We start from the raw sequence: 24,031 nt of genomic DNA on the forward strand, positions 1-24,031 counted from the left end.
GATTAACCCAGGTTATTGTTAGATAAAATACAGTGGACCCCCGAAAGAGAGATTTCATTAGTACAGAAAACATAGGCTATGTTTAGCAGCGTTTTGGCCTTATCTAATCATTTGAAGGTTTGTCTTTAAATAGTAGAAAAATGACAAGAATATATGGCATCTGTTGTGACCCAGGGTCATTGAGAGTATCGGGTTAATTAAGTTGAACTATATAATTATCTTATAGGTTACTACATAGAAATGTTGAGTTCCATAAAATTCATTAGTGTAAACAGGGAGACAGTGAGACAGTCAGTCAATATTTGGAGACAGAGACCATATCTGGTACTGACAGTATTAGCTGCGGCAACAGGAAGCAGATGCGGATGCGAAAAAGGCCGGTTTTAAACCACAGCCATTAAAGCAGCAGTTAAGAGGAAGTTAAACATAGACATAACTACATTGAAAGAGCTGAGACAGATAGTGGCCCATGTGCAAATGTATTAGGTCAGTTAGACACTGACACAGGAGTAGGGGAATGGGACTTTACATGGAAGTAAATATTGCAAAGAGTGCACGCCTCGGGGTAAAATTTCAGGATGGACTTTAAAAAAAGATATGAAAATAATAAACCACTTAGGGAAAAATATGCTACAAGGAGAAGAAAATCTCCTCAGCTTTTCGGACGCTAAATAATTATAAGTAAGGGGAGTCATAAATATTATTTTTTGGGTCCAGACCAAATAGAGAGAGTCAGAACACACATAAAATAATTGGAGGAGTACATAAGCCAGGGAAGCAATGCAAAATAGCCAGACACAAAAGAGGCCTTAACCAAGTTGAATACTGCAGGCAGGAAACTGAATCTGACAAAATGCCAGATAGGCAGGAAGGAAGTCAGCTTTCTCGGTTTCACAATCAGCGATGGAATATGGAGAAGTGAAGAGAATGGAGAAGTGCAGAGAATGGAGAAGCCACAAACAGTGATTGAGATGCAGAAATGCCTCGGTAAACTAGGGTATATTAGAAACCACATACCGGGCTATAGCAGGGTAGCTAAGCATTGCTATAAAGGCATTACTAGACGAAATGACCAACTAGAGCTGTCACATAAGCAATATGGGAGAGAGCCCATCATTTGAACAGACAAAATGACTGAATCATGGATAAAGTTAAAAAATATGGCAGCTGTAGCCCAGACTAATGAGCCAAGAAACCCCGATCTGCCCCTATGGATATTTGTCAAATTAGAAGGGGAGGACATAGATAGGGACGGGTTCATATGAGTGGCCGATGAAGGATCGGAGAGAACAGTGAAGTGCTGCAGTAAACACTTAAAGGGACCAGTGATGAAATATACGTCTGAAGGAGCCAAGATGGCCCGATTAGAAATATATTGGAACAAGATAGTATCACTGACTCAGGGTCAACAAATTATAATAAAAAACCAGGAGCTAAACAGGCTATGGGCAGACAACCACACAAAGAAAATGCTAGAGGTGACAACCACCACCTGGGACAAATGGAGAAATGTAGTAGGAACCAAGGGAGTACTCTTTGTAGCAGACAAAGGTTGGGAACAAGAAGATGAACCTCCTTAAAGCAAGGCAAAGGAAGCATAAAACACCAAAAGAAAAACGCAGTGATATAGTGGTGTTTACGGATGGAAGCGAGAAGTCAGAAAAAAACAGATGGGGCTTTATAGTGAAAAATAAAGCTACAGGAGATACTCTGACCAAACAGAGTCAAACAATAACAGGGACAGCCCAAAAGGCAGAGGTAATGGCAGTGCTGGAGGCACTTTTACACTGTATAGAGTCTAACCTGAAAAGGATAGAAATAGTGACCGACAGTTATTACTGTGCGCGAGCTATGGCCTCAGATAAAAAGATTTGGCAGAATAACGGATACAGAGGTGCCAAAAATAAGCCAATTCAATATGAGGGTGAGTGGAGGAAAATCCATGAGTTAATGGATAAAATGGACATAGTGGTAAGTCATTAAAAGGCTCACACTGCCGAGTCAGTAAGTGCAGAAGCAGACTTTAACCAACTAGGCAATAAATAGGTAGATTAACTAGTTCAAATGGGAAGAATAGTTCTCTATAAATGAGAAAAAGACAAACTGAGAGCACGCCATGAGGATTGGGGCCACTTGGGGTCCCGAATATTCATGAAAAGGCTAACAAACGAGGACATTTTCTATACTAGAGAAGAGGTACTAGAAATATGCAAGAAATGCATCATATGCCAAGAACAAAAGGTTAGTAACCTAGGCAGGATAGCAGGTCAACACATTAAGTGCATGTTAGAGGAAATTATGGTTGAAATGACTAATTATGTATACATTCCAATCAGAACTGACTAGTCCAAATGCTATAATGTACTGTACATATGAATTTTCTCTCTTGCTCCCATTCCCAATTGTATATAATATAGTCAGGAGTTTAGTAACAATGAAGGTCTGTTCCTTAGTTCATTCATTTGTACAATCTCCAGGTGGCAGGAACGGACTATCTCCAGACTGTCTAGAATGCTGATTTATACCGACTGACCTTGACTTCAGGCGTGGAGCGAAGGCTCGAGAGCTAGAGGGCCCCTCTACTGGTGAAATAGATAGAACGTTTAGAAAACACTGACGTCATTTTCAGTTTATAACCTGTGGAAATATGTGTATGTGGCAGTACTCTCTTGCAATAAATGCTGTTACCTGGCTTTTAAGACTGGTCTCAATCTACTTCATGCATAATTAATGAACTTACACCTCATTAATGAACTAGAGAGAGTGCGAATTTGATTTTGGCTAAAAAACATATAGGAATTTAGAATTCCTCTAACAGTGCAACACACCATGGAAGCAAATAGCATTAGATACTATGGGTCCTATGAAGGTGGCCACCTCCTTAGGGCACAGGTACGCTATAGTAGCGGTGTGTATGGCTACAGGATACTCAATAGTGCTCACATCAAATTCATCCAATGCGGTGCCAGTGTTGCAAATGCTTAACCTTCTAACCCTTGCTCTAGGTCCTTTCCCATCCATTAGAACCGATAATGGAAGACAGTATAAGAATAAGAAGGTGGAGGAGTGGTGTGTGGACCATGGGGTCGCACACATATACTCCCCCCCTTACACCCCACAGGCCAATGGCTGTGCCGAGAGGACCATAGGGAAATTAAAGACGACCCTAGGGTTATGGAAGGCAGAGAAAGATTGGGGACCTAAATTGGCACAGGCCTGTGTGGAAATGAACTTAACTCCAACAGACACAGGGCCTAGCCCAAGAGAATTGATAGGACTACCCAACATCAGCACAGTGGTGGAATTAGCTAATGCGCAGCCTCCCCCTCTACCTTGTGTGTTACAGGTGGGAGACTGGATTAGGATTAAGACCAGGAGCTGACACGGGGAATAGAGTAATCCCAACAAAACAAAAACAAACAACAACAAAAAAAAAGACGTAAAAAGACGCCAGGTAATTGCCGTGATCAGTGCAAACACGATCAAAGTAGACGGTGATATAACGGTAGACGTTGCACAACTTAAAAAGGTATGTCTACCAGAGTAGTTAATCCACAGTGGCTGCACATGTTGACCTGCAGGTCAGGAATACAGGTGAGACGCTCGGATGACGCAGTATGGATAACCACTCATCTAAGATACGAACAACTGGCGAAAGCAGGAGTGGTAGTTCGGGGGAATACCAGGGCTGTGTGGCACAAAAGCAGGTGCACAGATCCAGGACAGAAAGGTTATATGAACATAGCCCCATGTGAGGTATGCGGAGAACCCACAGGGGAGGTGCAGTATGAAGGCCCGGCCAAGATGAGCATAAGGCAGATAGCCACAGGAAGTGACTGTGGTAAGAAAGGTGGTAGGCAAAGAGTAGGAAGGGTTCTCTGGTGCAAGAGATGTGATAGGAACGTATTTCCGAACTGCATGGTAGGAGTACAGGTAGTGACATCAGGATGGGAGCCGAAGCAGTGCACATGTGTATGGACGCACAGAGGTGTGTTGGTCCAGAAGAATTGTGTGGAGTGCAGACCTCAGAAACTGAGAGGGGGGAATGACCTGTTAAGGGGTAGCCTACTCACTCCAGTGAGAAGGGGGGAAGGCCTATGGCCTGTGGAAGCAGGGCCCTTCAGATTGGCTGGAGGAATAAGTACCTACAAAAATTGTGAACAGTGGCTGGAAGAAAGGAAAGGTGACCCAGTCCCAGTGACAGGATATGGCACATAACCAGGAGAACCAGAATGTTGGATGAGGGTAGACGGGAAATTTTCCCTATGGAACCCTAGGAATTACCTAAGTCAGATGTTGACAAACAGACGTGACCGGGAACAAGATGATGAATATGAATTAGGCAATAACCATGAGAGAAACGACCACCATGGGGTAATGAGAAGATGCTGGTGGGAAGGAACATGTAAAGCCAGTGAGAGAACATAACTGGGGCAGGTTAATGAGGAAAGAGAAGACAATGTGCTGTGTCTCTAAGCTTATGGCCATAGAGGATACAGAACCCGTCAGGGGTGACAAAAGAGAAAGGCACATGGTGAAATTGGGCTGGCAAATATACATTGCCCAGGACCCCAAAACCAAATTGGACTGTGTATATTCGTGCCACATGTTGGTGGACAGGAAAGCAGCTCCTGGAGAGGGAAGAGGTAGAAATGAAGCTGCTCTACCTGATCCACAAGGAAAAATGAGAAGGTTGATTAACCTAATAAAAAGAAAACTAACCTCAGACACACAAGACCCTGGAGAGGGCACATCTAGACAAAGGGACACAGGCCATACTAGGTCCACCATTTGTAAAAAAATAAATAAGAGAGAAAACAAAACTAACTAGAATGTCTCCCTCTGTTTCCACAGGGAAATGAGGCTGGGAGAATATAGAACCAGGCATAGGGAATGTAAGGTGGGCCTAAGACAGGGTATGGATCAAGGAGGCTTAAATATATTATGTCTGAAAGGGAATAGCTCCAGGTACCGAGTAAGGCGCAGCACACAGAGGCGAATTACAGGACCAATCCCTGAAGCTAAATGGTTGAATGATATAGTGTTATACCTACACCCTGGAAATTCCTCCTCATGGGATAATAGAATACTGGGAGGAAGGAAGGGTATTATTTTACCATATGCAAAAAATAGGACCTATAAGTACCCAGGATTTACTAGTGGCCCATTAGATAGATTCCACCGGATGGAATATGGAGTGTGGGGACATGACATTCCCCACTCCGCCAGGCCAGGAGAAAAACCAATAAAGTATTCCACCTCAGGATGGGTATGCCTTACGACACAGAATAATACAAACCCAGGGTTGGCCTATTCCAGGTCAACCCCATGGACAGCACTAGACCTTAGGAGTTTGAAAGAGAATTATCAACAGAGCCTTGAGATGGCCCAAAGAATGTGTGCTAAAGCCCCATTATGGAACTGGGGACAAGAACCAAATAACCCGTTCTATAGGAAAGAAGGGAAGACCGCCCAACAGTATTATGACCATTGGGTTAGACCCCCCGCGAATAAAACTGAGGCCTGGGCACGATACCATTGCATCTCAGCCCATGGCATATTGAAAGAATCAGGAATCCCCCACTTCCATAGATGGTCAGGGGGACATTATCCTTCACCTGGAATGCTGGGGGTAGCTCCGGCCTTCTCAGGCAGGAATGAGAACGCAAACCAAAAATTGGTAGACATGGTAAACGCACGGGGCGCTTGCCACTCCAGAGTATTGGCTGGCGGAGGTATTTTAAAACATATAAGAACACAGGACAAAATGGAACATGTGCATCAATTTGGATACAGTTTCCCCCCAATAGGAAGATTGAACACTGATACCCTTATATGGATGCAGGGATTAATGCTACAGAAATGGAATACAACCATGGGAAAAATGATTAGGAATGCATTAATAATGGAAGAAACGGTCATTAAAAACTTTGAAGCCAGCACTAGTATGAAGAGTACCACGGTGTCCAAAACATTTGACCCAATAGCAATGGGATGGGATAAACGCCCGTTAGACCCCACTCCGTTAACCGGAGGATACGTACAATTAGCATGCTATGGAGGCATTAAATTCCATGTAAACCAAGGGGATATAGCTGGCACCAGGGATCAGACCCTTCGAACAGATCCCTCGCTAGCAGATTGGGCTAGATATACCCTTGAACCCATGGTGGCTGATGGGAGGGTATAAGGAATGGGCCATAAAGCTAATGTGGCCACAACAGGATGAACCATGGGGAGACCTATGGGGAAAAGGGTCAGACTGGGATAAGAATATGACCCTGACTTGGAATATGTCCACGTGTAAACAGTTATTTGACAATGGTACAGTATCAGAATGGTGCAGTATAATTAAACGAAACTTGGAACTGTTAAAAACTATGGGGCAGGAAAACTACTGTAACATATTGAAGAGAAGGTTCTGGGACGAAGGAGCAGATGGCATAACGTGGTATCGAGATGAGGACACCACTATGAGTAATGCTTTAGGAGTCAACTGGTTAACTAGAGCATGGGGAGGTTTTACCACAGGGATGGCTAAAATGGCAAATGATATAATAGTGGAACCAGTAAATAAGGTGGTCACAGCCATAAATGACAAATGGGAAGAAGTCACTTCATGATGGCAAGAAATAAAAGAAAGATTCTGGCTAGGAATAAGTATTACAGTCGGGATCTTGATATTCATAACGCTTATGATAGCCCTAAGCTACGCCAAAAGAATGGGACTTCCAGTAGATGCAGTACTGAGGAAGGGGTGGCTATCCCTATTTAAAATAATTAAAATAACCCTTAGACTACTGAGAGAGTTATTGAAGTTAATGCTAAAATATTGTGGAAAATATGCAAAGGAGTAATAATATGGACTATGGTATACGAGAGAGTACATCAAAGATCTCCTGGCCGATTAGAGCAACGGGAGACAGAGGGAACACGGGTAGACCTACTAGAGGTCACGAACTTGTGACCTGCCGAGGTGTCAACCGCAAACATACACTGCTCTAAGAAAAGGAAGTAGGCAGTGCCTGACAAGGGGAGGGGGAACTGGCTGAAGGTGAATAAAGGGGAGCTGTTTCTGCACAATAAGGCACAAACGACTTAAGCAGCCTGAGTGCAACACAATAAAGAAAAGCTCCTAAACCATAGAAACTACCAACAACCTTCTAAGAAAATGGCATCCAACTCCTCCAACCAATCCGACTTTGAGGACAGGGACCTGACTCAAAGTGACCCCCAGGAGGAGGTAGCTATAACATTGTGTCAACTACTACAGATTATGATTTGGGGAATGTTGGGTTGGAAAAATAGGCAGGGTCAGGGGGTTATAACGTTTTTAGCAATAATACTTACTACCCTAGTGGCAGTGATTAGGTTTGGTTTATCCAAAGGACGGACTGTAATGTTGTCTATGGTACCTGTGGTGGTAATACAACAAGTGGCACCAGTACTGGGGAAGCATTATGGGTTGATACAATTCTGAGAAACTATGGCAGCAGTCTTCGGGGCAATAGGCCAGATAGGAGGCTTTAAAGTAAACATGACAGATACCATAGGGCTATGTGAACAATTGAAGGGATTTGCATGCGCTGGATGGGTAATGGAAGGGCTAATTTTGGTAATAATAATAAATGCAGTTGTGGAAAGAACTAAAAAAACTGAAAAATAAAAGAAGCCAAATTAGGAGACAGGTTTTAGGAAAAGCACTACCCATGGTAATATGGGTAGTTATAGCTATGGCCCTTAATGCCGTGCACCATTTTCACAGGAAATGGAATGAACTAAGGCAATTATGGGTTTTGTGCTGACCAATCTTTTCTCCCCCTCATATCCTTAGGAAAACCCTGCGAAGTGTGACAGGGTAAGACCTGGATATTACTTAAACCGAGACGGGGAGAGGGAGGAAAGGGTGGGCAAAAAAGGTAGGATAGTTAGAGTAGAAGAGAGTAGGCGGCTATGGTGTAAGGGAGCTGGGGACAGAGTCATGATAAATTGTGGGCGATGTGGGAGATTGGCCCCCGGAGAATTGGAGCAGGAAGACATACATGGGGTAGTCCTATCTGGAACCACATGGCTATGCGAGGATTGTTATGAACCTCATGAGGCGTATCTGATAGAAAGAATAGGTGAGGAGGAGTACTTTGGCGCAGTTACATCCTGGGGATTCGGGGTTAACATGAAAGCCACAGCAGGAAGGCGTAGAGTGGCGATAGGAAGGAAAGAGAATAAAATAGTAGACTTCAGAGATAGTAGCAAATGCCCATGTCAGCCAGCGAATTGGAAATATGGATCACCACCTCTGGTGATAAAAAATTTAAGGACAACAATGGAAAGAGACACAAGGAGAGAGCCCCAAGTTATGCTAGGGGACTTGGAGAAATTTTGGACCAAAGAGGACTTAGAAGTCCTGGAGAAACATCAGTGCTACATGAGGCGGGATAAGGCCGGGGCAGAGTGGCACAAGAGTACAGTCAGGAGGTTTGGCCTTAAGTGCAAGATGTTGGATTGCAACATAGGGGCTTGCATGACCGACAACAGATGGGTAGAAATGATGCTAGGAGATATCCATAGGCCAAGAGCTAGTAAACATGGAGTGAGGAGGAGATTAACTGAGGAAGAGGTACGGGCCCAGAAAAAGGTAGAGGGGCAAGGAAAATAACCGGTTTTCCTTATAGAAGAAAGTAAGGAAGAACATGGAGAGGGACCAGGTTTGAAGATAAGGAGGCTAAGAAGGTATACCCCAAGGCACAGACAGGATAATCAGATATCAAGGAAAGAAAAGGAGGAAAGACAGAAAGAGAGAGGTAGGCAGCTAGTGAAAGGATGGTTTGGGTGTGGCTCAAAAGACAATGGCCCTAGTGGGCTGCTAGACGCAGGAGTTAGGAGGCAGACGGCACAGGGGCCAGCCTGGAGACCTATCTGGGCACTAACGGCAACAGAGGAAAGACAATGGACCTAGCGGGCTGCTAGACACAGGAGTTAGGAGGCAGACGGCACAGGGGCCAGCCTGGAGACCTATCTGGGCACTAACGGCAACAGAGGAAAGACAATGGACCTAGCGGGCTGCTAGACGCAGGAGTTAGGAGGCAGACGGCACAGGGGCCAGCCTGGAGACCTATCTGGGCACTAAAGGCAACAGAGGAAAGACAAGGTAAAAACCATACAAGGAGATGGATCAGAGCATAAAGGCGAGGGACCTAACTGGTCCAAAATTGCAGATCTTACTAGTTCAGTAGTAAGGTGTGAGGCAGCAGCAGGAGACCTAAGAAGGGAGCTGAAATACATTAGGGATGAACTTATAGGTATGGTAAACCCCAGAAGTAGGAAGGGCAAGAAGAAGGCCAAGAAAGGCAGGCGACAATAACATAATGGTCTAACCAATCTTCTCTGAATTATAGAAATCAGAAGCTTCAGAGGAAGAACAGATGTATGAGGAAGCAAAGATCCTAGGAGAATGGTGTATGGCTAGAATGGAGACATTCATTAAACATGGGCAAATAATGGATAGGCCTGACCTGAATGACTGTTGCGAGGGGCATATGTTGTGTTGGGAAAATACCAGGGAACTAGACTTATGTGGAGGGTGTGCATTTAGTGTAAAGGGAAATCTACAGGGAAGGCTAAATTGGCAAGGGAAAGATTTGGAGAGTGTGTGTTTAGGTTGCTTAGAGGAAGCCAGAGATTGGCCAAAAATGAGGGTAATGGTAAAAAGAGGGATGGCTTGGGAAATGACCCAGGACAGAGAAGAGGCAAAGTTGAGGGTTGTGTATAATGGTAAAGAAATAGAATGGGGCAGGCAAATGGGGAAGATAGAGTTATCAGGGCTAAACAATGAAATATATTACAGAGGATGGAGCCAGGACTAGGGGAGGATGGAACCATCGGTGGGCGTGTTGTTCTAGCATAACCAAAGGGAAAATAATTAGAGACACAAGATCTGGAAATAGCCTTATTACATTTTTTGTAAAGCTTGCTTTTGTGGTGCAACATGCAATAAGTTAGGGTACTGTAAATATAATGAAGATGAAGCAGAGGACTGGCCCAAAGATGGGGCATATGCAAACATTGTGGTGAACGGAAGATTAGCAGTTAAGTCAGTAACGAGTGATGGTCAGTACCTCAAGAGTAGGTATTGGTTGAAGATGGAAGACGGACAGGAGGTTAGCTATGGCATGGTACAGAGGATAGATGGGCTAATGTTAGGGGTACGCTATAATGGGAGAATAATGAGGCAAGGAACTAAGAGAAAGGAGTGTTCAGATGCTGGAGAGGGTGTGACAAGAGATAAAAAATAATCTGCCCACTCCATCAAACAATGGGTACAACACAGGGCATTCACGGGACCTCATGGAACCACGGACCGCACCTGCAGAAACTGGACAAGCACCTGCAGAAACTGGACAACAGGGAGAAGCAGAGGAGATACCTATCATAGACTTCTCCCAGCTGACGCTCAACATACCACCTACGCCACCTCCAGTGGTAGAAACAACCAGCTGGTATGATTGAGTGGAATCAGCCAACAGTAACACGGAAGCAGCAATGTGAGTGTCAGTAGTGCATGACCTTGAACGGTAATAATAGGAATCTTCCGTTTAACACACAGGCCTAAGGTTACGTAGGTCTACAGCTCCAGTGGGAACTTCCCCTTTAAAAAGGTATATAAAGAGAACAGAGATCATAAGACAGCATGATCCTCACTAACATATGAAACAGACTTCATATGGAGAATCATCATAGGTAAATTTACTATTGCACTATATGCTTTTTGATAGAGTAAAACAATATTTTGGGAACCGGATAATTGTGCTTAAGTACTTATTGGGTCATACTCTGAAGAAGCTGGTTGAATCTTGTGAACCTGACTGAGTCTCCGAAAAACAGAGGTCTAACCACCTCTTGATCACATAGACAAAGCGGGCGTTCACATTTTTGACACCAGAAACCAGAGGTGACTAGCAATTCAAGGAAAAACAGCCAAGTACCAGTTACCATATATTGTGTCTATGCACAGAGTTGGAAGTGAATAGTATTAGGATATACACTTTTTGTTGGACTAGAACAATATTTTGAGAGCTGGATATTTTTGCTTAAGTACTTATTGGGTCATACTCTGAAGAAGCTGGTTGAATCTTGTGAACCCGACTGAGTCTCCGAAAAACAGAGGTCTAATCACCTCTTGATCACATAGACAAAGCGGGCGTTCGCATTTTTGACACCAGAAACCAGAGGTGATTAGCAATTCAAGGAAAAATAGCCAAGTATCAGTTACAATATATTGAGTCCATACACAGAGTTGGAAGTGTACAGAGATAGTGGAATTCGGAATCTAGCGTCATAGCTGTAAGAATACCGATTACGGGAAAGTGACAAAGGGGCTGAGCATTTAAGGTAATTGAACTATTTTAGCTATTTAGTCAATATTGTTAGAAGTGTTAACGCATTTAAAGTTTTGCAATATTATCTGGCATAGCTTAAAGCATTAAGGATTGATTGAGCATTATTGTTGTATTGAGAAACTGTATAACCATTGAATTGTAATGATGTGTATAAGACAAAAACTTAATAAAAGCTTGAAACTTTGACAACTAGGCCAGATTAACGATCTGGAGAGCAAACGCCTTTGACACTCTCACTGAACAGAAAGTGACCCTGGTTATAGGTTAAAGTGATTGCACTAAAGAATATTTCATTGTGTGGACAATAATATATTTTTAAGAAAGTCAAAACATATACCAATACTAGTTTCCGAGTGACTACTAGCTGACGAGCATAATAACTACTAGGAGTTGTTATTAGGTATTGATATATACATAGGTAAAGATAACTTGAGGGTAAGGAAATATAGGAGGAATCCATAACGCTTAAGAATATTTAAATAGGAGTATATCTATCCAAGGCCTCATACTAGACCGGAAAATAAGGGAGTGACAACGTGAACGAAGGAACAAACCCAACTCACGCAAAGGGCCATTACGAATAAATAGAAGGGTTGGTAGGGCCGCAGGGCAAGGCCCTTGTTACACCGAAGTAACTAAAGTCCCAAAGTACTCTGCCCAGCCAGAGGACGGGGTAGAGGCTTTTGCTGCAGGCATTGGGCAAAAGTCAGCACCGTGACAACCCTTACCTAAACAGCACCCTCACCTGAGAAGTAGAAATCAATGGGAGATAAACTGGGAATTGAATAACTGCAGTTGACATAGCTAAGTAAATGAAAGAATACTCTTATTGCAATATGGATGGCTCTTAAAAGAGCCTTTGGTTGTTGGTTGTGCATAGTGTAGTCTATGGTGTTGCCAGGGAACAGCACCCTATTTGAAAAAGTAGCAGGTGAATATCTCCTGCACACGGATTGCCTCCCGTGCGGATTGCCTCATTGTTAGACCCCATCCTTGAAACATCACGCAGCAGCAGCATCTCCTCTCGCACATGGCGGCAAGCTGCAGATCCCCTCCTGGTCCTCATGTGTTATGCAGGACACAGGTTGCCTTCACACACGCCTGATTTCCCCCACGAGGCAGTCCAAGATGGCCCTGGTCACCCAACTGTGCAGTGCCCTAAACTGTAACTTTAGGCAATCGTTTTTAAGGAATCTACAGTCTGTAGGAATATGGAATATAATGTCATTATTAGACTTTTACATCACCAGGTCATTGTGGACCTAAAGTATAATATCTCTTATAACAAATCATGATAACATTTGATAGTTAGATGCATGTGCACATACGTGCATGTGTAGCATGTGAAGAGAGCAGGATCATATCAAGGATAGCATCACAAATTAATACATACATACCACTTGCAGTTTGGAACTGCAAGTGGTACAACAGTATCTGCCTTATCCAGCATATCCTACTCTCTCCCTTCTTTTACAGTTGGAGCGGCTATTCTTTCACCTTCCTCCATGGCTGTTAGCTACCTACCAACAAATGCATTTGGAGTTTATTTTTTACAATGATAAATACATCAAGATAGCTAGCTAATATGAAGTTTGGTAGCTTCTGATATTTAATTCAGCTATACAGTATGTACAGTTGTCTATATAACTAGCTAGCTATATTAGCAGCTCATTTTAGTTAGCCTGCACTGTAGCTAGTTAGCTAATAATACATCGTTGTTTTTTTTTACATTTTCGAAAAGTATTTACTTACTTGAATAGGTTCTCCAAGCCATGTGGAGAACCTATTCATTTAATAACCAGACCTTCATACAAATGCGCTATGCTTTATTCTTGATGCACAACCAACTGCTGCTAACTATATGCTGACATATTCTGCAAGCACCGCCACAAGCGAGCCATTCTGAGCGGTCGAAGCGGCACGCAACAATTTACGGTGTGCTAGTGTACAGGAGCCGTAAAGTGGTGTCTTTGAGGTGCTGATTATCACAAATTGCAGCTTTTTAAGATATGAGGGTATGCAGAATAATTGCAATACTATACTTTCTCTCAAATCAAATCAAATTTTATTTGTCACATACACATGGTTAGCAGATGTTAATGCGAGTGTAGCGAAATGCTTGTGCTTCTAGTTCCGACAATGCAGTGATAACCAACAAGTAATCTAACTAACAATTCCAAAACTACTGTCTTGTACACAGTGTAAGGGGATAAGGAATAAGTACATAAGGATATATGAATGAGTGATGGTACAGAGCAGCATACAGTAGATGGTATCAAGTACAGTATATACATATGAGATGAGTATGTAGACAAAGTAAACAAAGTGGCATAGTTAAAGTGGCTAGTGACATAAGAATGCAGTCGATGATCTAGAGTACAGTATATACATATGCATATGAGATGAATAATGTAGGTTAAGTAACATTATATAAGGTAGCATTGTTTAAAGTGGCTAGTGATATATTTACATCATTTCCCATCCATTCCCATTATACTTTCTCTTGTTGACTTGTTTAGGCCTATTTCTTTTGAATGTTTTATAGACCAATATTGGACACTGTGCTAATGCTCCTTCGTCACTCAGACACACAATAGCCTATACTAGTGGACATAATTTTGGCTTGACATCTACTTCAATATTAATAACACTTCTGGTCATTATAGAGTTCCTCATTCAAACAATATTTTTTGAAGGCATGTTGTGTGGTGCTAAAATTACTATTGAGAACTTGCGTTGGATTTGTTGTACTTCATTAAATTGGTATTCATACATTAGTCAAAAAAAGAGAACCACAGAATTAGAGTGCAACAACAGAATCTCAGACAATGTGCATATGCAAACTTTTTAAACAGGCAGCCGTTAGTGCCTCACATAGGAAATGGTTGCAATAACCTTTCGAAATATTACCTTTCGTCTGTAAACATTAATTAACGTTACGTTCGTAACCATAACATTCATAATAAGGTACAACCATTTTACATAGCACACATCATGTCGCTGTTCCTTTTCAATGACGACTACCCAGCAGACGTCATCACGATTGGGAGAGCAGCGCACCGCAGTTGTACCGCGTGGAAGCTCGGCATGAATTCCCCGGTGCAGAACAGAAGGCTACGGATTGTTTCTCACGTAAGCAATAGCTCGTAGATGTAAAGTTATTCGTCTTTAACGGATTGCTTCAAGTATTGACCTAATTTAACATATTTCTTTGCAATAATGGCGCTTTCCATTGCAACTGAATGGACAAGGTGCGTCACCGTTCTCTTTGTATTCAGCGCGATGTGGGGAATTGCTTTGTCCATTAATCGCTACTCTATTCCCGAGGAAATGCAAGAGGGTTCCGTTGTTGCAAACCTGGCTACAGATTTGGGACTTGACCTTCGCACTCTGATAACACGCAAGGCAAAGCTTGACATCATCCACAGAAACAAATATTTGGACATTAACAAAGAAACGGGAGACCTGTTCATACTTGAAAAGATAGATAGGGAATATATATGCTCGAGCAAGACAACGTCTTGTTTTCTGAAAATGGATGTCATATTTGAAAATCCCATTCGAATTTTTAACATTGAGCTTGAAATTATGGACATAAATGACAATGCACCGGTCTTTCGAAGGGAGACAATGCACTTGGATATTTCAGAATCTACCGCTGCAGGAGAGAGATTCTCTTTGACAAATGCTGTGGATGCAGATGTCGGTGCGAATTCTATTAAGACTTACTATTTAAGCGAAAGCAAGTCTTTTATAATTGACATACAGACGGGAAGCGATGGATCTAAATACGTAGATTTGGTTCTCAACAGTAATTTAGACAGAGAGGAACAGGCGGTTCATAATTTAATACTAACCGCTGTAGATGGCGGGGTCCCTGCACGCTCAGGCACAGCCAGTATCATCGTTAGGGTTCTGGATATCAACGACAACGCCCCTTTTTTTAACCAGCCGATATATGCTATTAATGTAACTGAGAACTCCCCAATTGGAACTCTAGTAATGACCTTGAACGCAACAGACTTGGACGAGGGCACTAACGCAGAGATGATATATTCATACACGTTATATACATCCGAGAAGACACAAGAAAAGTTCTCTCTAAATTCGAATACAGGGGAAATAAAGGTTAAGGATGTGATTGATTTTGAGGAGAGCCACAGTTTCGATATATATATTCAAGCCAGAGACCAAGGATCTAATTCGTTATCCGGAGATTGTAAAATAATGATATTTATTACCGATCTGAATGACAACTATCCCGAGGTTACCATTAAATCTTTTAAAAGCACGCTCAAGGAAGATGTTGCCATAGGAACATTAATAGCAGTGATCAGTATAAGCGACAGGGACTTTGGGGACAACGGTGAAGTTGAGCTCACTTTGAACCAACAAACATCCCTACCTTTCGTTCTTAATAAGTCTTCGGAGGATTATTTTGCTCTGCATGTTTCAGAACCACTGGACCGTGAGACAATTCCAAGATATGAAATCACTTTCATAGTCACAGACAAAGGAACACCTCGCTTATCTGACAATGAGACAATCACCTTGGAGATACTGGATGTCAACGATAACTCGCCAATATTCCCCCAGTCGTTCTACACAATCCATGTTGTGGAGAACAACGTCCCCGGCGCACTGTTGACGTCACTCAGTGCTTTTGACCCGGACCTCCATGAGAACCAGTATCTGGTGTATTTTATCATGGAGAAGGAGATCATTAACACATCTATGTCCATGCTTTTCTCTATTAATCCAGAGAATGGCAACCTTTACGCTCTGAAGACCTTTGACTTTGAGAGGGAGAGGGAGTTCCTTTTCCACATAGAGGCCAGAGACTCTGGGGTACCTCCACTGAACAGCAATGTCACAGTTCACATCATCATTCTGGATCAGAATGACAACACCCCGCTCATAGTGTCACCTTGGCGTGCGCAGGGCTCGGTTATTGAAGAGGTGATACCGAGGTCCACTGATAAAGGATTCCTAGTTGCCAAAGTAATCGCCATTGACGCAGACTCATTACAGAATTCACGGGTCACATATCAGCTTCTACAGATCAGTGACTCTAGCCTCTTCAGTCTAGATCAATACAATGGGGAGATCCGTACCACAAGAATGTTCAGCTATAGGGACCCCCGTCATCAGAGGCTGGTTGTTGTCGCCAAAGACAATGGAGACCCTGCTCTTTCCGCTACAGTCACCATCAAGATATCAACAGTAGAACACATGGTGACACCATTCTCAGAAACTACTGAGTTGCCTTTGGAATATGACTTGTTCACAGACTTAAATCTGTATTTGGTCATTGGTTTGGGCTCAGTATCCTTTCTGCTATTGATCACCATATTGGTGGTCATCGTGCTGAAGTGTCAGAAACCGAAGCCCTTGAAGATGCCTCCTGCTATGAATATGAATCTGAACAGTCTAAATAGGAACAGTATGATCAGCAGAAACAGTATCATCAGCCAGAGGAGCTCTACCATAGCCGATTCCACCCTAATCTCCAGTGATGCCTACTGGTACAGCCTGTTTCTAGCAGAAACCAGGAAAGGCAAGGTGGTTGTCAGACAGCCTATAGTACCGAAGGGAGCAGGCTACTTTGTGTCCAGTATACCCAGAAGCACAGGGCCTACAGAGACCAGCGACTCAAGAGCATCCACGCTACAGGTATGTGCGCCTCTGAGATGAAGGCCCGGAGCAGTTTTCCTCTGACATATACTTCCTTATATGAAATGCACACTCTTCCTTCCTTCATGTAATCACACATCTGACAAGGTTGGATTGATGAAAGCAGTAGCCTTTCTTTCATAGAGACTATCATGTGTCACTGATTACATGAATGAAGGACACATTCAAATACTATTCAAACAGGGCCTTGTTGTGTAAAAAAAAAAGTTTTTATACCAGAGAGACCTCTGCATTATTTTTGAGACCAAAGCCACCTCTGCCGGTTCCTATGCGTGTCCTCTGCGCATCCTTCAGACTGACCGTTTGACCAACTTTACACAATCATATTCCACTGAGAGGAGGAGCCTATAGACCCTGTGTCACCTCAGTGCAGCTCTCAGCCTTTTATGTTTACTGACAGGTTAAACTCCAGTTAATGAACCAATACAGTTGTACTGTACTACTTATAACTACTTATCTGACAGGCTACACTCCAGTTAATGAACCAATACAGTAGTACTGTACTACTTATAACTACTTATCTGACAGGCTACACTCCAGTTAATGAACCAATACAGTAGTACTGTACTACTTATAACTACTTATCTGACAGGCTACACTCCAGTTAATGAACCAATACTGTAGTACTGTACTACTTATAACTACTTATCTGACAGGCTACACTCCAGTTAATGAACCAATACAGTAGTACTGTACTACTTATAACTACTTATCTGACAGGCTACACTCCAGTTAATGAACCAATACAGTAGTACTGTACTACTTATAACTACTTATCTGACAGGCTACACTCCAGTTAATGAACCAATACAGTAGTACTGTACTACTTATAACTACTTATCTGACAGGCTACACTCCAGTTAATGAACCAATACTGTAGTACTGTATCTGACAGATTACACTCCAGTTAATGAACCAATACTGTAGTACTGTACTACTTATAACTCCTTATCTGACAGATTACACTCCAGTTAATGAACCAATACTGTAGTACTGTACTACTTATAACTCCTTATCTGACAGATTACACTCCAGTTAATGAACCAATACTGTAGTACTGTACTACTTATAACTCCTTATCTGACAGATTACACTCCAGTTAATGAACCAATACTGTAGTACTGTACTACTTATCTGACCAGGGTTTAGTTTGGTTTTAAATAAATCCTCTATGTATTTTGCCGAAATGTCCTCTATGCATGGGATATCTGCAGGTTTTCTAGTGTTTCGCTAAGGGATGCTGTGAGTAGCATTGCTCCTGTACCTGTTGAGTTCCAGTAATTGCACTACCGCTAGTTACCATTGGCCCGTGGAACTAACGCTAACTTTCTTTATACAGCACACATAAACATAGCATCCACAAGTTCACCAGACTCTGGGAAAGTAGAACAAGAATATCACTGTATCCATTTAAGCTCTGTTCCAGTCCTGTGGTGTATGAACACCGCTAGGCTATTACTGTGTAAGTGTTATGCAGACATAACAGAAAAACTTATTTGCTTTTAATTTGCCCTGCAGTCATTCACTCTACTGGGGTTTGGCTCAGTTTGCTTATTTAAGTCATTGAGCCATGCTAATTCCCAAGTCATGTTAGTGCCACTTCCTTTCATTCTTTGCTTGCAGTTCATGCAATTTTAATAACAAAAAATAGCTTTCCAAGAACGTCTGTCTGCTGTTGTCTCAGACACTACAACTCTCTGAGCTGAATTGCAAAAACCAGGACCGGGGTTTGTGTAATAATAAACCTGACCTGGGGGAAAATAATGGACTGATGTGAGCTCTATACAGTATAATGGGAATGCCAGTGTAGGCTAAACATTGTATGACATTGTTAGTTTATTCTAATTCTTTTTGTGTTGATGTGTTTGTCTGTGTGCATTGTCTTTTCCAGGTCCAATAAGAGGCTAACCTTGTCTAACTGGAGTACTGTTTTCATTTGAGCTCTGACTTAGAGAGGAGACTGCCTTGTCCCTATTGTACTGACATGACATGAAAACAAACAAGAGATTTGGATTGGATTAGTGGATCTTGGGTTTTGGAAAAGTGTGTGTGTGTGTGTTGGACTCTGACCATTGAACCTGTCTCTTTTTCTGTTCTAAAGTACTCAAAATGAAAGGAAGCCCATTCTACAGCTGGAGGTATGCTGGTTGCTGGTAACATGATGTAGGAGCACTGATTGGTGTAGCTCAATCTAGAATTGTGTTTCTCACTATTTTTTTGTGCAAGTGTCGCTGTCCTGCTCTAATGATAGGTCTAATTGTCACTTTATCACCCCTAACGTGGGTTTGACTCTGTGTGGGCAGAGTCCAGTCTCCTTTGTAAAAGGGGGCATGGATTATAAAATGTCAGCAAAGAGCCGACATACATTGATTTCAGGAGGATGCAGAGAGAGGGTTGAATTCCTGGTCTCTTTCTCTATCCCTTTCCCTATTTGTTTTCTGTCCCCCTCCCCTGACACACACGGCACACTCTTCTTCCCATTGACCTTCATTGTGATGCATCTGTGATTAGATTGGGAAACCAATCACTGACAGCTGAGATTAGGCCCAAAGTGGCTGCCAGGTCAGAGCAGTAATGACAATATGTGGTTTGTTTGGCAGAGACTCAGGGTAAAGTGCTAACTAGCACAGATAAAGGATAGGATTAAGGTATGCACTGTCTTGTTCCAAAGCTCAGTGTGCACACCAGCTTCAGAGCAGCGGCTGCATCCAGCCCCTCTGTCACACCCACACACATCCCTGCATATTTTGGCTCTGCCCCTGCTCCCCAGCAGCCACATCTTATCATTGGCCCAATACAGGGAGAAATAATGAAATGATGAGCTGCTCAATGCCTGTCGGCCACTGTCTAACACAGACTAACTGTGGCCTCCATAGACATATTACCTTTAGCCCTGCACGTACGCGCGCACACACACACACATACACATAAACAATTGCACTAAAGTAGTTCAAACACCAGCTTGCCTATCCTTCACTCCTACAGACTGTGATGTGCATGTCTCTATGGTACATCTCCCTTTCTGTTGCCCTATTTTTGTCATTTGTTTGGTTTTATTCAAATTTCACTTGCTTGCTTTTTAATCTGACCTAGATGCACATGATAGATCCATTCTGCAATTTGGCCATTCTGTAATTTCTCAATTCCTGTGGGGACAATAAAATATAATGATTTGAGAAATAGCCCATGTAGACAATTTTATAGATTTTACCATGCACACCTCCTTGCATAATCCAGAGGCATGTTAATTGTTTTTGACCGTAAAAGTAAGCAACTTGGTATCTAATGCCCACCCATGTTCGATTGATGGTGGAAATAACCAGTCAAGCCCCAGTTGGAGATCTTAACAGTTGCATGACTTGTGACTCATTATAGGCTGTCAGTCAAGCTGATCCCCCTCCTCTCTCCACCTCCTATTGGCTGACTGTGTTTTCTATTTATTGGCAGGATTCCAGGGCCAGCAGTGACCTGCCATGATGTCCTCAATCTGGGGTATTCGGCTGCAGAACGTTCAAAGAAGTTAAGAGTGACCAACACCCCTCCTTCAATCACTGGGATCCAACAGTTACCTCTGGGGGCAGCTCGTCGAACCCTCTGCCCAAACATACCACACCAACCACCTCAGCAACTGTAGACTACCTTTATCATCTTCCATCAAGCATGAATCTGCATGGCTACATCAACAGGTACTTGTATTTAGAAAATATCATAAAGAAGAAAGGAACATCAAACACAAGGTCTTTCAGACAACATTGGACTGATGTCATTATGCATAGCACCCTCCCTGGGACTTTTGACTGTAAATGTGGGACCAGGCACTCAATATCTTCCAAAATCCTACCTTACCTCTCCAAGAAACACAATTACACAAAAGGGATATTCTGTTTAGTCCTTGTGAGGGTTCCTCATCATTGTGATGTCAATGCATTATTGGGGTATGTGTGAGAGGTCACAATATGGTCAATGCCATAACTCTGTTAGCTAGTGAAATAACAATCTTTGTTCATCTGTGAATGTGTAGTGTGCATAGATAACTTTTGTACATTTTGTTTAGAAATAATACTAAAGTTTTTCATCATTTGGCTTTGTAGACCTTACCAATTTTCTTGAATGTGTTGAATTATGTTTTTGACTCTGAACATCAGCCTATGTTATGGGATTATTTATCTCCTGAGACATGGTATGAGATATGCATGTTGAGTTGGTAACAAGATAGATCAAGACCTCATACCTGTCATTCAATGAGCCAGGTAGGAGAGAAGTACCCCATCTTACTCCACTTCACATTGCAGACAGAGATAGCTAATATATTCTCACGGTTGAAATCTTCATGATCACATTTGACACTGACGCTATATTTAGTATATTTTGATGAGAAACATTTCCTGCTCAGCATGTGTGTATATATATATATAAAGCACAGACTATAATCCATTTTTTGTGTGAGAATCATGTCCAAGGAAAAACTCAGGACAGCGAGAAATACCCAGATTTAGTTCCTACCTGCCTAAGCAGGACAATATGAGGGTCAAATGTAGCCAACACTGTATGTAGAATATCTGAGGCACTAAAGGGGTTCACTTTACAACAATTTATCATACCTCTGTCTGAGCCTTCTCAACTAAACTCCACAGGCCTCTGCCAGGTTCCAATTACTGTAACACTTACTCCATCCCACACTCCCAGTGTCCCTGTCACTGTGAACAAACCTCAGTGAATCAGCTAAAGGAGAATTCAGTGTTAAACAGGAAGCTTAGAGGAAGAAACCATGTGTACTTTATATAAGAAATGTTACTATATTCACTTAAAAAAATAAGACTGTTTAAAAAAAAGATTTATTGTTGTATATTTGAAATGTATTTATGTTGGCATGGTGCAATACAATATTCTGGCCATGTTTTTAAAGTTTACAATGTTTTATGAATTGTCATGTTTTTATTGGATATTTTGACCTAACAATTGTTAACACTGCTTTTTATGTGACTTATTCAAGTACATTGTGTCGCCTACTGTATGACTTTTGTATTGCAATACATCATTCAAATCTTTTATCTGATACAGTGTACAGACAAACAATCTAAATTATTTGATGAAATGTGAATGTAGCGCTCCCCTGATTAAGAATTTAGCCAAAATGTTATTTTAAATTTATAGACATACAGAGTATCTCTTCTCCCAGCAATACCCTGAAGTGCAGAGATTTAATGCAAGGCATTAGGTCTTAGAAATGAGAAACTAGAACAGACAGCACTATATACACGTCACAATGAAGGGAAAGGGCCAAAAGAAGGAGAGAGAGAGTGATAAGGAGAAAGAATCTAAAGACGAGTGAGACAGAAAGGGGATTCCTTTGACGCCAGTGCATGTCATGTATGACCTATAGGCCCTGCACTCACAATCCATCCAGCTATTCCTATTCACAGTGATTTCCACTGAATCCAGATCTGGCTACACCACTCATCTACCACAGGCTGCAGTGCAGTCATAGTTTGAAGTTCTAATCAACTCTCCAATTCTCTCTTTATCAGTCTCTTCCTATTTAAAGCCCTGTGTGAATCATGACCTCACCTCCCGTCACAATGTGAGGTCACTGTTTGGGTCTGAGGGCTGATGGTGTTGGACACACAGCTGTCTGATTGCTACACTAATGATGTGGGCGCTGCCTGCTCTTGTCTGTGGGGAGAATATGCTGCCTGAGCCTTGTATGAAGACACATTTATTACACATTTTAGGCAACAGAAAATATTAAACTAAATTCAGACATCTTGAGCTCTTTATGGGTCTCCTGCATTATACCAGTACATGTGACTTGAGGAGAATGAGATGATGGTTCTTAATCCAGATTCAAGTCATGATTATTGCAAGGGATAAGATGTCATCTGGATTCATTTAGATCCCAGGCATTTGGGGAAAATCTCCCAAGCAGTCAGTGGCTGGATGATTGGCTGATATGACCTGAGACCTTAAGCTCTACTTTGACAGTGGATGGGGTTTAAAACCTGTATCGGCGTATCTACTTTGTACTTTTTTTAAATGCAATATACTTTTTATATCTGATGTAATCTCTGCACTTGGCTTGATGGTACAGGAGGGTGTCTGTGGTGCTTGCTTAAGTATCATGCAGATCATGTCTGTCTCTGTTGTGTAGCTACACTGCTTATTCCTGCATTATGATTATATGGTCTGACTGTATCTGCTTCCCTTTCTGTAGGGCTTCCTGTGTTATTTATAGGTGGGTGGGGGGCGGGGACACAACCCACAACGCTGATTGGCAGATGCGAGTTAAAAAGTGAGTGAGAGAGAATGGCATTGCTACATTTTTTTATTCAAAAACAGTTTGGATGTTGTTTCTGTTGCTTAAATGTCCTGCTTGTAGATGCTGGTGTCAATAAAGCTTTAAGATATGTGGTTCTGTGGGTCCCTTTCTTTCTGAAGGCCATTATTGAAGTTATCGGTGTTGTTAGGATACTTAAATTGTCAGACATTGATGATGACCCAGTTTCTCACTTCGGTACTCCATGCTAAATCAAGGAGATTGATTATTAAACTGAGGGAGAGGTTAATATGAAGGAAGTATCAGGTAGAAACACAGCTTTCCTGGTGATTTTCTTCTTACCTTAAAGACTGCCCACACGGCACAGTGAAACACTGATGGATGATCTCCATTGTGACGGCACAGAGACAGAGCCTCTACCCTGCAGTCCGCTGCAAACGATTGATGGGAGTGGCTGGTTGCCAGGAACCACCCGGCACCTAGGAAATGGTTGCTATGACAACCACACCACCTTCCTGTGATTACGGAGGAGGGGATTATCATGAACACCCTGCTTTCTATTTTGTCTCCATCATTCCCTCTCTCCTTTTGGCTGTTCTGTCCCTCTCGCTCTCTCTCTCTCTAATTGAATGTTTCTGCCGTGTGACTGCCTTTGCACAAAATATTT

The 24,031-nt window shown here is 42.3% G+C and overlaps 1 protein-coding gene and 1 long non-coding RNA gene across 4 annotated transcripts; both read left to right on the forward strand.

The window, feature by feature from the left end:
- The first annotated feature begins 7,864 nt into the window (after window positions 1-7,864).
- Window positions 7,865-11,684, forward strand: LOC115105792 (uncharacterized). The gene is made up of 2 exons (XR_010460569.1): window positions 7,865-8,401; window positions 8,753-11,684. It is a non-coding gene; the product is annotated as an uncharacterized LOC115105792 (long non-coding RNA).
- Window positions 11,685-14,534: 2,850 nt separating this feature from the next.
- On the forward strand, window positions 14,535-23,498 carry LOC115105791 (protocadherin alpha-C2-like). Of its 3 annotated transcripts, none has more exons than XR_003859917.2 (3): window positions 14,535-17,069; window positions 19,192-19,253; window positions 20,538-23,498. XR_003859917.2 is itself a non-coding variant. In XM_029628181.2 (3 exons), the coding sequence occupies exons 1-2, from the start codon at window positions 14,616-14,618 to the stop codon at window positions 19,201-19,203; spliced, it is 2,466 nt and encodes an 821-aa protein (XP_029484041.1). In that variant the 5' UTR covers window positions 14,535-14,615; the 3' UTR covers window positions 19,204-19,228; window positions 20,538-23,498. The 3 variants fall into 3 exon arrangements, 2 of the variants coding, with proteins under 2 accessions (XP_029484041.1, XP_029484040.1); XM_029628181.2 differs by having other exon boundaries at window positions 19,192-19,228; XM_029628180.2 differs by lacking the exon at window positions 19,192-19,253.
- Window positions 23,499-24,031: the final 533 nt, after the last annotated feature.

This window comes from Oncorhynchus nerka, linkage group LG22, assembly GCF_034236695.1.
Source record: "Oncorhynchus nerka isolate Pitt River linkage group LG22, Oner_Uvic_2.0, whole genome shotgun sequence".
NCBI classification, from domain to species: Eukaryota; Metazoa; Chordata; class Actinopteri; order Salmoniformes; family Salmonidae; genus Oncorhynchus; species Oncorhynchus nerka.